General features: G+C 43.8%; 1 protein-coding gene across 2 annotated transcripts in view; it reads left to right on the top strand.

Annotated features, from left to right (window-relative positions):
• The window catches only part of ENTREP1 (endosomal transmembrane epsin interactor 1), a 49,800-nt gene that overhangs the window by 23,181 nt on the left and 12,166 nt on the right, over positions 1–14,453 (top strand). For both annotated transcript variants that reach the window (XM_037061696.1, XM_037061695.1), the window contains exons 3-6: positions 6,289–6,399; positions 10,346–10,474; positions 11,899–12,006; positions 12,142–12,284. In XM_037061696.1, coding sequence (XP_036917591.1) covers positions 6,289–6,399; positions 10,346–10,474; positions 11,899–12,006; positions 12,142–12,284 — 491 coding nt within the window. The remainder of the gene's footprint in view (positions 1–6,288; positions 6,400–10,345; positions 10,475–11,898; positions 12,007–12,141; positions 12,285–14,453) is intronic.

The raw sequence follows: 14,453 nt of genomic DNA, 5'->3' as shown, positions 1-14,453 counted from the left end.
TGCAGGCATGAACAGAGGACTCCTTGGGAGGGACCTGTGGCTTCCACTGAGGGGCACAGCTGGCCTGAGGCTGCACACAGGGAAGCAGGGAAATACAGTCGTCCCTCGCTATATCGCGGTTCACTTATTGCAGGTTTACCTGCGATACAGTGAAGCTGCAATAAGTGAACTGCGATATAGTGAGGGACGACTGCATACTTCACTGGTGAGTACCCATATAGAATTTTATATGTTGTTAAAATTGTGTAGGTTTAAGAGTGTAGAAAGTGTTTAAGAGCATATGAAGTGTTTATGAGAGTGTGGGAAAGGTTAATAAGAGAGTGAGAAAGGTTTATAGGAGTGTGGGAAGGGTTTATAAAGCCTTAAAATATATATAAATAATAAAATAAATATAACGCTGCCACTTTGTGGATTTTCACCTATCTCGGTGGTCTCTGCAACATAACTCCCTCGATAGGTGAGGGATCACTGAAACTACAGGAACCTCACCCTCCTTCCTCCCTCAAATCTTCTGCCAGGGCTCCCTATTGGCTGAATTTAACTAGAGACCGGAGGGCAAAGGAGCCCCAGTGACACTGTCTTCACAGGTTAGCCTCTCTGGGAAGGGAGCAGGGTAGTGGCCAGTGGAGAGAGGATCGGAGGGGCAAACAGGAGATGCCCCGCACACTAGTCTCAAAGGTTAGCGTGGAGTAAGTTTCTAAGACAAGCAGGCTGCAGAAAGAGTTCTTTTTGGAGAAGTTTTGGAAACAATGTACCTGCAGGTTATTTTTTTAATCCTCATATGAGGATATGCTTATTGATTTGACAGACAGATATCAATCGGTTGCCTCCCATAGGAGATGGAACCTACAACCTAGGCATGTACCCTGACTGGAAATTGAACCCACACCCTTTTGGTATATGTCATGATGCTCCAACCAGCTGAGCCACCCAGCCAGGGTCAGATTATTCTTATAACAGAGTACCTTTCCAGCTGCCATAACTCAGCTGTGTCACAAACGTAAGAGCAAAATGCAAATACTAGACTTAGTGAAATTCATTTTGGTTTTTTTTTGTTTGTTTGTTTGTTTTAATATATTTTATTGATTATACCATTACAGTTGTTCTATTCCCCCCCTTTAATCCCCTCCACCCACACCCTCCCTCCCCCACCATTCTCCCCGCCTTAGTTTATAACCACGTGTCTCAAGTTCTTTGGATTCTATATTTCCCCCACTATTCTCGCCCTCCCCCCTATCTATTTTCTACCTACCATCTATGCTATTTTCTGTGCCTTCTCCCCCCTTCTCCCCCTCCCACCCCCTGTTTCTAACCCTCCATGTGTTCTTCTTTTCTATGGTTCCACTCCTGATCTAGCTGTCCTCTTGGTTTGCTTTTGTTTTAGGTGTGGTTGTTAATAACTGTGTGTTTGCTGTCCTTTCACTGTTCATATTTTTCATCTTCTTTTTCTTATATAAGTCCCTTTAGCATTTCATATAATAAGGGCTTGGTGATGATGAACTCCTTGAACTTGACCTTATCTGAGAAGCACTTTATCTGTCCTTCCATTCTAAATGAAAGTTTTGCTGGATAAAGCAATCTTGGCTGTAGGTCTTTGGATTTCATGACTTGGAATACTTCTTTCCAGCCCCTTCTTGCCTGTAAGGTCTCTTTTGAGAAATCCGCTGACAGTCTGATGGGTACTCCTTTGTAGGTGACTGTCCCCTTATCCCTTGCTGCTTCTAGGATTCTCTCCTTCATTTTAGTCTTGGCTAATGTAATTATGATGTGCCTTGGTGTGTTCCTTCTTGGGTCCAACTTCTTTGGGACTCTCTGAGCTTCCTGGATTTCCTGGAAGTCTATTTCCTTTGCCAGACTGGGGAAGTTCTCCTTTATTATTTGTTCAAATAAGTTTTCCACTCGTGGCTGTTTCTTTCCCCCTTCTGGTACCCCTATAATCCGGATGTTGGAACGTTTAAAGATGTCCTGGAGGTTCCTAAGCCTCTCCTCATTTTTTTGAATTCTCATTTCTTCATTCCTTTCTGGTGGGATGTTTTGTTCTTCCTTCTGGTCCATTCCATTGATTTGAGTCCCAATTTCCTTTCCATCACTATTGGTTTCCTGTGCATCTCCCTTCATTTCAATTAGTTTAGCCTTCATATGTTCCTCTAATTTGTGACTTTGTTCCTCTAATTTGTGACTATAATCTACCAGTTCTGTGAGCATCCTGATAAATAGTGTCCTGAATTGTGCTTCTGAGAGGCTGGCAATTTCTTGGTCGCTTAGAGTTATTGGCTCTGGGACTTTGAGTTTTTCTTGTGCCATCTTTCGGGTTGTTCGTGCCTGTTCCATAGCAGGATCAGAGCCCTAAAGTGTTCACTAGAACAGGGCAACTAAGTCGCTGGGTTGTGACGTTGTATGTGGGGGCGGGGTCAGAGAGGGACAATGGCTCTCACTGGTATTGCAGGGCAACTAAGTCGCTGGGTTGTGATGCTGTATGTGGGGGTGGGGTCAAAGAGGGACTCTGGCATCCTGTCCACCGCCTGCCACCAAGGCCCTCACCGGTGCCTCAGTTGCTGCTGTCACCGGGCCCACGCGTTTCGTCCCACTGCACTTGAGTGTGCCACCGCCGTCAGCCCTCGCCCCCTGGGGCCTGTGTGGTCTGTCTCACTGTGCGCGAATATGCGCCCTCGGTCTGCCCCGCACCCCAACTGGTTCTCGTCTGCCTGCGCGCCTGGGTCGGGGGCCCTGTCCTGCCCGACCCTGCTCGCTGCTGGCTCCGCCCCTCTTACCGTCCCGTTGAATGGTTAGATGTAGTTGGACTTCCGTATAATTCAATTTTCTGTCCTTTGGTTGTGTCTTTGTTTCTCAAAACCTTTGTTGTATTCAAACTTGGTTGTGGGAGAAGGCACAGTGTTTCCAGCTATGCCTCCATCTTGGTGGAAGTCCGTGAAATTCATTTTGTGAAGTGTACTTTGTAATAACAAAGCTACTCCTAAAAATAGAAAATGTCTATTATTAACACTGATAAAACTGCTTGCGGAGCATTTTGAAATTTACAAAGGATTTTTATATGCATCGTTTTGTGTGATTCTCTCAATAATTTTGTGATGTAGGCTGGAAGACAGACCCATTTAACCAATGAGAAAAGTGAATCTCAAAGAGGCTGCCTAAGATACCATGACAAACAAGTGGGAAAGCCTGAGTGTGAACCTGGTCTCCTGATTTTAAGTTCAGGTGCTTCCCCAAAAAGACACTCAAATCTCTGCAGTGACTTTTTAAAGGCAAGAATGATGACAGTGTGAGAAATATAAGAAATTCTTCCCCTTTCCAGATATGGCTGAGTGGGGTTTCTGGCTGTGATGTTCTTCATTAATAATGGATGTTTCACGGTCTTCTGTCTGAGGGGACGCTATCTGGTCATGGTTGGAATGGGAATTTGGGTCTTGAAAGTTACACCATCATAACCAAGTTAAAATCAAAGGGGCCCATTTTGAATGTCCCTGTAAATCCTAAATGTGTCCCTCATAACTCCACTATTTTGTGCCCTTGAACCTGATCCAGCCTCTAAAAGAGATATACTCGGTATCCTAATCACCCCCATGTCTGTTACATGTCCAGCAGTCTACACAAGAGTTACTGGGCAAGCATTTGGCCAGTAAGTTTGGCCAGATAGTAATAAAAATAATGTAATAATAATAAAGCCATATACAGGAGTAAATTTGGGGAACAGCAGATGCAGCTCAGGTCCTCATCCTGGGGTTTGCAGGGGTGGAACTCTGGTGGTTTGACTCTGACTCCTCATCAGTGGCCCCTCCAGTGCTGGAGAGAAGCAACGCCCCCCAGGCAGTGAATCCCTGGGGCGTTCTCTCAGCTTGTTTGTTGTTGTGGCATTTTAGAAGCAGTACATTCACTGTGTGATCTCACCCCACTGCTCTGACAGCCAGACTCAGGATTCTCTTTCTTACGTTAAAAGTATGTGTGTGTATGCACATAAACATACCGGATGTAGACAATAAACAAAAAAATGATTAGAACGTTTTTATCACTCCAGAAAACTCCCCTTTCTCTTCCCAGTCTACCCCTCACTCCGAAACTTCCTTTAAAAGACAGGCAGCCCCTTTCTTACTTCTATTGCCATGATCAATGTGTTTTGTCTGTTCTCAAACGCCGTGTAAGTGGGATCGTATAGTGTCTGGCTTGTTTTACTCAACATCATGTCTCTGAATGTCACGTTGTCACTGTGCATCAGTGCTTTGTCCCTTTTTGTTGCTGGAAGCATTCCACTGCGTGAAAATACCACTTTGTTTATTCTCCTGTTGTTGGATATTTGAGTTCTTTTCGCCTTCTGGTCTAATATGAATAAAGCTCCTGTAAGTAGCTTGCATAAGTCTTTTTGTGGGCAATTGCACTTACTTCTCAGGGTCTGAATGTAGGAGTGGAATTGCAGGTCAGATGGTAGGTGTATAGTCAGAATTTTTTTAATCAAAATTTTATTTTGGGATAGTTTTAGACTTATAGAAATACTGAAAAGATAGTGCTGAGAGGTCCTATACCCCTCATACGCCGTTTCCCCTAGTACTGCTACCTTACATTAGTCTGGTGCATTGGTCACAATTAATGAACCGATATTGATACATTATCATCAACTAAAATGCATACTCTTCAGGTTTCCTTAGTTTATGCCTCATGTCCTTTCTCTGTCCAGGATCCCACCCAGGACATTTACATTTAGTGGTTATGTCTGCTTAGGCTCTTCCTGGCTGTGACCGTTTTTTAGACTTTCCTTGTTTTTCCTGATGTTCTCGCCTGTTTTGAGGAGTGCTGGTCAGGCATTTGTAGAAGGTACGTCAATTCAGATTGCCTGCTGTTTTGCTCATGAGTAGACTGAGGTTATTATGGGGGTTGGGGAGGAAGACCACAGAGGTAACATGCTATTTTCATTACCTTGTATCAGGGGTGCCTGCCATCAGCCTGTCTGACTGGCGATGTTACCTTTGCTCACCTGGCTGGTGCTGTGTTTGTCAGCGTCTTCCCCTGGAAAGCGACTCCCCCTCAGTCCTTTCAGGCTGTGTTCTTTGGAATGAACTCACCTTGTGCATTCCGCATTCGCGGTGAGGGTAGATTATCTCCATGGATTATTTGGAATTCTTCTGCGTGGGAGATTTATATTTAAGTTTTAAGAAACTGGAAACAGTTTTATGAAGCGGTGGTACCATTTTATACCCAGACAAGCAATGCCCGAGTTCTGTGTGCTCCTTCTCACCTGCTCTATCGCTCGTCTTTTTAATTTCAACCGTTCTTGTTTGTGTGAAGTGGTATCTCTTTGTTGTCTTAATTTTCATCCGTGGTTATTAATGATATTGACACTTTTTATGTGCTTATTTGCCATTCCTGTATCTTCTTTTGTCAAGTATATGTTCTAGTCTATTGCCCCTTTTTAAATTTGGGTTGCCTTTTTATTATTAAGGGGAGAAGTTATTTGTCTGTTCTGGAAAAGGTTCTTTGGTCACTCTGTGACATTTTCTTCTAGTCTGGGTCTTGCCTACTGATTTTCTAATGGTGTCATTTGATGAGCTAGATTTAAGATGTTAATGATGAAATTTGGGGTCTAGTGTTGGGTAGTGAACTCTTACCCATCTATAGCTGATGATGCTAAGCTTTAGTTATGAAGATCAGTGGTGTGCCGGTGGGCATAAGGATTGTAACTGTGTTTTCTTCTCAAGGCATCTGATATTGCTGTAGATAAATCGGTACCTGGTGGTTACTGGTGCCTCTCTGTCTGGCCAGTGATTGGATGCAGGGTTTGAGGGGCAACAGAAGAAATTCCAGTCTTATCAGTAGAGGCTCAGCCTGTCTCCTGCAGAAAAAAAGGCTCATCTTTACTTTCACCTACGTACTGGAGTTTCTGGTTAATAATGGCTCTGAGCTCCTTGATTTCCCTGAGTTCCATGTGTATTCTAGAATTCTCCATTTATCTACTTGCCATTGATTCTGCAAACCTCAGAAAAAATAATAGCCATAGCTTAACATAATGTACAGAAAAAAGATAGGGACCGAAACTCTCCTATCTACAAAAACAAAGGGGGAACGTTAAATGATTGAGAAGACTTGAAGGTTAATGGCATTCCTGAGTACATTTAAAAAATTCTGAAAAGTGGTGGGGAAAAGTTTGGATACTAAGAACATGGTTCAGACTTTTAAAAAAGATGTTTCCTCTAGTAAAAGATTGTGAGTTAGTTTTATTCAGATAAAACTCTCCGGCTTTATCTGTCATTTTTCTAACTACCCATTTTCTTCCCATTTCAGGTAAACCTCTTTGTGCTGCTCTCTGTGGTGTGTGTCCTCTTAAATTTAGCTGGCTTTATCCTGGGCTGCCAAGGGGCCCAGTTTGTATCCAGCGTGCCCAGGTGTGATTTGGTAAGCATCGCTAAAACACCACGCGCATCGGGCCCACCGGCCTGTCTGGCTTACTTTGGGTGCCAGTGACTGGCTGGCAACATCCAGCACCAGGCAGCATCCTAAACTGAGACCTGAAATTGGAAAGGAAGCTGCCTGCTAACTATTTTACTTCAGTTGTCAGTCACTTTTTTCAAGACAGGGGCCAGCCAGCAGAACCCCAAACCACAGTAATATAATGCATCATTAGCTAGTTCATTGGCAGGTTAGGTATCCATTATCAATATCTGTCTGGTCTCACTGAAAGAAGAAAAATGGATATTATGAGACTACAGGTCAGCAGTCCTTTATCCACAAATTTTGGTGGCCAGATTTCAGAGTTTTTCCACATTTTAGAAGATACATGTGACGTATTCATTCTGTAGTGCCCCCGTGCAGTCTGGGACAGCAGTGGTAACAGAAACTTTTTGGATTTCAGAATTGTAGACCTGTACCATCTCTGAATTGTTTTCTAAGTTTTAATTGTGGTAAAATACACACAACATAAAATTTACCACCCTAACCATTCAGTAGTGTTAAGTACATTTACATTGTTGAGCAACCAATCTCCAGGACTCTTTCCATCCTGCAAAACTGAAACTCTGTACATGCTAAACAATAACTCCCATTCCCCTCACAACAACCATCTGCTTTCTATGACTTTAACTACTCTAGGTTCTTCATATAAGTGGAATCATACAGTAATTTTTTTACTGGCTTATTTCACTTGGTAAAATGTCCTTAAAGTTTATCCATATTGTATTATGTGTCAGAATTCCCTTCCTTTTTAAGGCTGAATAATATTCCATTGCATATGTAAAGCACAGTTTGTTTATCCACTCATTCATCCATGGATGATTGGGGTGCTTCCTCCTTTTGGCCATTGTGAATGATACTGCTATGAGAAAAGGTCTGCAAATATCTGTGTGAGAACCCGCTTTCAGTTCTTTGGGGTGTATACCCAGAGGTGGAATTGCTCAATATCTCTGAACTTTTTAAAAGGACTTTGTAGTAGTAACAAGTATTTCCCTGTGACACAAAGCAAAAGCAATACAATAAATAAATACATTAATTAATTAATTAATTAATTAAAGAAAAATACTTTTTAGACATTGCATTAGACATCAATAATTTGGAACTTGGTGTCAGGCATTCTCACCCTTGGAAACCAGCCGCATGCCTGAAGCTGGCTGTCACATTTCTGCAAAGGCTGCGCTAGATCCTTGCAGGGAAGGAAACTTATGACCTTCCCAAGCAGGAATGCTCCTTAGATACTCACTAAAAAACTGCCACTCCTTCTTCAACAACCCTTTCGATTTTTGTCATTTGCTGCTTTAATAACTGTAAATGAAGGGGCCCCAGACCCGCAGCCCTTTCTTGTTCGGAGGGCCCTCTGTGCCTCCCCTCATCCCGCCTGCTCCTGCAGCGGCCCACACTCCCTGCAGTTGAGCCACAGCCTGCAGCTCGTTACCCAGGCTCCTGCTCTACTTTCTTATTTCTAACAATGCTGTCTCTCCACCTCCCCAGTTGAAATTCTCCACCCCCGCTAAATTCCCTCTGCCTTACTTCCCTGGTCATCCAACAGTCATCATCAGTCTTTTAAAGCCTCAAAGGTCATCTCCTTCAGGAAAAAATCCCTGCTCCCCTCACAAGATAATCTTCCATAATGTCCTAGTGGCAGCCCTCTCGGGCATTTATCCTTTTCTTTTTCAGGTTAAAGAGATTCATATACCTGTCTTCTCTCTTCTTCCAGATGGGAATTTCCTTGGTTCTCTATTATCTCTATTTCCTTGGTTCTCTATTATCTATTATCTTATTTCAGTAGCCTCCTTTATATACAGAAGAGTTCCCAGAAAAAAGTTTTGAAGAAAGTTTGGATTTCCAATGACTAATTGCACAGCAAATTAGAAGGAGCAAAGAGAGTGCACACAAGCTGGAAGCAAAAAGTCACAATATATGGAAAGACAATTGGGCAAAATTGTAGCATGTGTTATAAGCAAGACGCCATGCTAGAGGCTGCAGAGAGCAGAAAGAAGTCAGGCATCACTTCCGCCTTAGAATTTTATCAGTAGCGAGAAGAGTAGGCATACACATGGCAGATGCTGGATCAGTGTTGGTAGAGGGAATGAATGCATGTCCAATTACAGAACGGGGTAAGCTGCATTCCGCTATCAGTGAGACAGCAGTTCTGGGGATGCGGGAGAAGGGTTTGTATCCATGGGGAGATGGGGAAGGCCACCTGGAATATAGGCATTTGAGAAGGACCGTGAATAATGAATAAATAAAGGGAGTGGGTAGAAGCCACATTGGGAGGGCAGTAGTGAGAAATTAGCTTAGTGGCTGGACACTGGTGGCTCTGGAGAAAACAGAAGCCAGATTGCGGGGGTTAAGGGTATAGTTGACATTCATGAAAAATTCTGTGGTTCTGTGCCCTGGCTGCCCATTAGAATAACCTGGGGGAACATTTTAAAAAATATCCAAACTTGGGTCCCACATTCAGAGATTCTCAGTTGCCCTGGAGTGGGGAGCAGGGTGGTGGGGATGTCAAGGCGTGAATATTTGTTTACAGTTTTAAATGTATTTGTAATTTAAAAAAATTTCTCACCACAAAACCAAATCTGTGCTTGTTTCTGATTATACAATTATAAAAATTTAGATACGCCATTAAAGTATAGGACAGAATTTTAAGAATCATTTGAAATCTTAACTCTTCTGGGATAGCAGAGTTACCTACTCGATGACATTTTCTTGCCATTTTTAATGCATAAAACACATAATTTTTAACCAGTGGGGCCATGTCATAATTGTTTTTCATTAGGGAAGCTATTTGACAAATGAAGTCTTTGGGGGTAAGAGGTGCTCTCCTTTCCTCTTTTCCTCTCCACCCACATGGGTCACCCCAAATCCATGGTAGCACGTGAAGTCAAGGCTGATTGTGTTAGCAAGTGTGAGAGGTGTGGCCTTTCTTTTTAGCCCAAATAGAATAGTCAACTTCAACAGCTTAAGCAGCGGGGCAAGTAAGAACAAACCTCTGCCCTCAAATTATAGGTCTTGTGAGCCACAGGCAGGTGGTACATATTTTCACAACATGATTCAAGAGAAGCTTGGAAAAGGTTTGCAAAGCCTCTCACTAAAATATATATGAATTTACTGATCAGTGACATTATAACTTCAAATAAAGAAAACATGGAAGATGTGAACTAAGAGATCTTTTTAAGCATACATGGTTTAGGGCTACTGTCACCGAAATAATACCATCTGCTTCTTACAGACACATGGTAGACTGAACTTCCCTGCCCTCTGGAGTTTGGTGGGGCTGCGTGATTTGCTTTGGCAGTCTTTTGGGAGTGTCATTTCCAAGAGGAAGATTGAAGCTAGGGTTACCAGATCTGCCAAATAAAGACCAATGAATTAAGTTTGAATTTCAGATAGACAGCTCGTAGTTTTTACTATAAACATGTCTCATGGAATATATGGGTCATACTTATACTCAAAAATGATTTCTTAGTCATCTAAATTCAAATTTAACTGGTTGTCTTATATTTTACCTGGCAACCCCACTTTAAGTGCCTTGTGCAGTTCATCCTGTGTCTTCCATTTCTCTGGCATAGTGATGATCAGTCCTGAGGTGGTGGGTGCTCCATAAACCTGGGTCTCCAGGTGAATATGGTGAAGGCCCTATGAGGGCAATATGAGGCCCCTGCTGACCTAAATGGACATGTAGCGTGTTCAAGAAATAACCGTGTTTAGTTAAGCCACTGGAAATTGGGGCCTGGTTGTTAGCACAGCACACCTCCGCCTATCCTGACTGATACAGATACTGTCTGACACTAAACCCATATTTCATTTTGTAGGATTGGTGTTTCATGGTGTAGCCTGTGTATTTTTCTTAATAATTAAATTATCGTTCTGCCTTTTCCCCTTTAAGGTGGATTTAGGTGAAGGCAAGATTTGCTTCTGTTGTGAAGAATTTCAACCAGCCAAATGCACAGACAAAGAAAATGCCTTGAAACTCTTCCCAGTTCAGCCTTGTAGCGCGGTTCACCTTCTACTTAAGGTACCTCGAGTGGATTCCACCCCCCCAGCGATAAGTATAACCCAGGTCCCCAGAGGAAACAAAGTTACTTGAAATATTCTTACCATTACCTCCATCAAACAGTTACACTGCTGAAAACAGATGTGAACAACCCCTCCTCAGTGACTCAGAGACAAAATTGAACACAGAAAGCATCACATGTTATTGTATGTCTTTTAAATTATGAGATGACTTTCTTGGTGTTCAAGAATTATAAAATAGTAAAACAAGTAAATACATATGCATGTACATGTATATATGTGTGTTTGTATATACATCTGTGATGTAGCTCTTAGCAAAACCTTGAAATTGCCTACCCATCTGTCGTTGGTCTGATGCTCCCGTGTCAGTATAAATGAATTGTGTGGGCTGTTGAGAGCTATGGTTCTGGGACACAGACTTTGGAGGCATATTGGCCAGGAAATGTAGGAGAAATTCAAGCACTTTACCTCTTGTTTCATAGGCGACAACTGTAATAAACAAAAGGGATAAAAAACAAATGATCCTATTTGAAGAGAAATACAGAATGAACCTTTATTAGGGAATTGGCTAAAAACCGTGTTCTGGCTTAAGGACCGTTAGCCTAGGAAGTGACAAGATCAGTTGGTGAACTGTGAGGAATTAGCCACTATCCAAAAGCTCATGATGGCTTTCTTTAGTTAGATCTTTGGGGCTAATTTTTTGTGGGGAAGAGGAATCTCTAAGCCGAGAGAGAAGCTGCCAGCTCTTTGGATTATGAAGGATGTAAAAGTAGCTTTCTTTATTTGGCTTGGGGATCTTTGGGAGTTGAATCACCCCCAAATGTTCTGAGCCAGGACTTTGCTTGGGGAAACCCCCCCTGAGGAGCCAGGACTGTGGCAACAGAAACTTTTGGAGTTGCCTTTGCTACTATTTTGAGATGTGTGTTTAGAGGAGAGAAGCCCTGCTTACGCTCGGGCAGCCCGCCCCTCCGTTGTCCTAGTTGGGTCCTCGGAGCAGCTTTGCCGAAAGCTCCTGAAATAGAATCAGTGACCACGAATGAAGCAGCGGGCTGTCCTGAGGCAAGGCTGTGGGAGGGGGAGGGTGTCCCTGGGGACAAGAACTTCAGAAGAGAAACTTACTGCTTTCCTGGGAGGAATGTTTCCAGACTGTATTCTGGTGCTTACAAAGAGAACTGTTGTTATGTCAGGTCTTTCTGTGACAGGAAGCTTCTAAGATAAATCTGTTAAATTAATAAGTGCACCCTGTTGCAATGAGTCGTGATAATCTCCAGCATTTGGGGGGCGCTTGCCATGTAAGTTCTTCCCATGCATTTTTCTCATGAGAATTATCTTATGGGGACAGGATGATTATTTTAAAGTTGTTTTATGTTGCATGCGGGCGTCTCCTTTGAAGTACTCAGTGCCATTGCTGTTGCCTTGTTCTAGAAAGTCCTCTTTGCTCTGTGCGCCTTGAATGCCCTGACCACCACCGTCTGCTTGGTGGCAGCCGCCCTTCGCTACCTCCAGATATTTGCAGCCAGGAGATCCTGCAGCGTAAGTCCATGCACGGTGGCAGCGTGACCGTGTCTCTGCTCAGCCTGCCCCGGGGACTATCTGTGCTGTTCATTGCTTTTCTCCCCGAGCCCTTGTGGGGCAGGCTGTTGACTAACAGAGGTGCTGTTTCATTAGGATGAGTCCCAGATTTCTGCCGAAGACGTGGATGAACACAGACGCATCCCCGACCCCGATGACTTTGTGCCACCAGTGCCTCCCCCCTCCTATTTCGCCACATACTACTCATGCACACCCCGGATGAACCGGCGGTATCGCTCGTAAGTACCCCGTAACCCCAGCTCTCTGTACCACGCATGCGTGTTCTCTCTCTCTCTCTGACTAACTGCATGAAACCGAAGAAAAGTCAAACCTTGACCTAAAGATATACTTTTTCAATTTCAATTAGCTTCCCAGGAAAACTGACACCCAGTGAGATAACTGCTGTAATTTGACAAGATTGAGAGCGGCTGTTGCCCTGGAAACGCACTTAGTTAAGCCAAATCGATGATCATTATAACACCATCAGCAGGTCCCCAAATCATGAAACTCTTCCCAGCCATTAAAAAAAGATGAATTATTAATTACTTCTCTCTGGTCTGGAAAAAATAGATACCAGACTTATCATTTTCAAATTCTAGCTAAAAATTTGATCATCAGTTTCTTAACTCTCAGGATTTATGATCTGTAGAATGAAATGCCCCATGTCTTCCTCTGTTTCTTACCAAGTTCTAGAATCGTATCTCTCTAAGGAATGACTTAGTTTATTCATTCAGCCAACAGTTTGATCAGTTCGCTGCTGCTTGACTAGTCACTGTGTTGGGTTATTGAGATTCCAAATGAGTTCAATGTCCCTGTCCCCGTTCCTCATTTCAAGGAACTCACAGTCTAGGTCATTCAGAGTGAGTGGTGTTATCATCACAGGAAGTGGTGTTCAGAGGAGAGGGGTAAGTGCACAGAGGAGAACCACCTAACCTGGAATGGTGGGTGGGCTGCAGAGAGCTTGAAGGAAGGACCAGCCAGTCAGGGTTGGCTTCCTGGACAAGGTGAGCTTAAGTTGAATTTTGAGGATAAGCAAACCTATATTTAAGCTTCCAGGAGAGAACCTCTGAATTCTACTAGTGTCTTTAGCTCGATATTCTGAGGGCCCGGAATTTAAATTTTTTACTCCCTAAGGTACACATGGAGAGTTGTCAAATTTGGTGCTAGGCATGGTGTTTTTGGGAATCAATTTTTTATGCTCTCAGCCATGGTACATGGCTTTGAAAGAGGTCGCCAATGCGAGCTGCCACCAGATGCTGTTCGTGGTTTCTCCTTGGGTTATCTTCCCGACTTGTCTTGAGTCATACCTAAACCCCACCTCAGGCCCCCACCTGGCCACACACCTAGATGGGAGGAACGATGCCCACTGAGCTGTGGGGGGCATCAGCTGGCTGGACAGAGGGGCTGGGGGTGGCTGGGGGCCAGCTCAGCCCCCTGTTGGTCAGGCAGCCATGCACAGAAGCTTTGAAGCTTCGGGGGCCAGGACAGCTTCTTCGGTTTCCTTCTCTTAGGAAATGAGCCAAGAATTTCGGGGGCTGGAAGGACAGCAACAAAACCCATATTCTTTGTGTGCATGAGGGCACATTTGCTAAACCCATAGCGCAGTCTCAGGCTGGAGGCAGAGGGTTCATGAGAGCAGTAAAATGTCTGGTGTTTCATGATTCAGAGGAGAAATGCCCTCTTGAGGAGGAACTCCTCGGCTCTCTAAGGCTGTGGGGGAGCACTTGGTCGACCTAAGAGGAGGCGGCAGACAGATTTCATTTCCTGGGGTAGCCGAAAGGGAAAGTGACTCATGTGGGCTTGGGGACTGTGCTGTCCAGCAGAGGCCTGGAAGAGGGCCCCGCCCAGCCCTACAACCTTCCCTCTCTCTTTCCCTCCTCTCCTCTGCCCCTCCACAGTCATGGTTAGCAGTGGTGGTTTTTCCCCTCTTGGAGGATGTACAAGCACCTCTGGATGTGTCCCTCTGGGTCCTGAGAAAGCTCCTGGCCAAATTAGTTTGGAAGAAGACAGACTAGCTTCTCATCAATGGCATTACTATTCAGAACTTCCGGAAGGAACGTGGGGGAGGGTGTTAAAGCAAAACACTCTTGTGAGAAAGAAGACACTGCTCGGCCTAAACTGTATACCTGGAGCCCCAGGTCGTATCTCCAATGGGCAGATGGTCTCATTTGCTGAAATTCCACCAATGTCAGAGGGAAGCCCACTTTCTTTTTCAAAATGGCTACATTTATTCACCTTTATATACATATTCTATCAGAGATATTTGAAGAAAACGTTTTTCCCTTTAATCCTCACCCAGTGATATGTTTTTGTTGATTTTAGAGAGAGAGGAAGGAGGTAGAGACAGACAGACAAGCAGACAGACAGACATGGAAGTAAGAAAGAAACATCCATTAGTTGCCTCCTGT

This window comes from Sturnira hondurensis, unplaced genomic scaffold, assembly GCF_014824575.4.
Source record: "Sturnira hondurensis isolate 20B ecotype Veracruz unplaced genomic scaffold, ASM1482457v3 Scaffold0013515, whole genome shotgun sequence".
NCBI lineage: Eukaryota > Metazoa > Chordata > Mammalia > Chiroptera > Phyllostomidae > Sturnira > Sturnira hondurensis.
The sequence above is the reverse complement of the archived record's forward strand: the minus strand, read 5'-3'. Positions and strand labels throughout refer to the sequence as shown.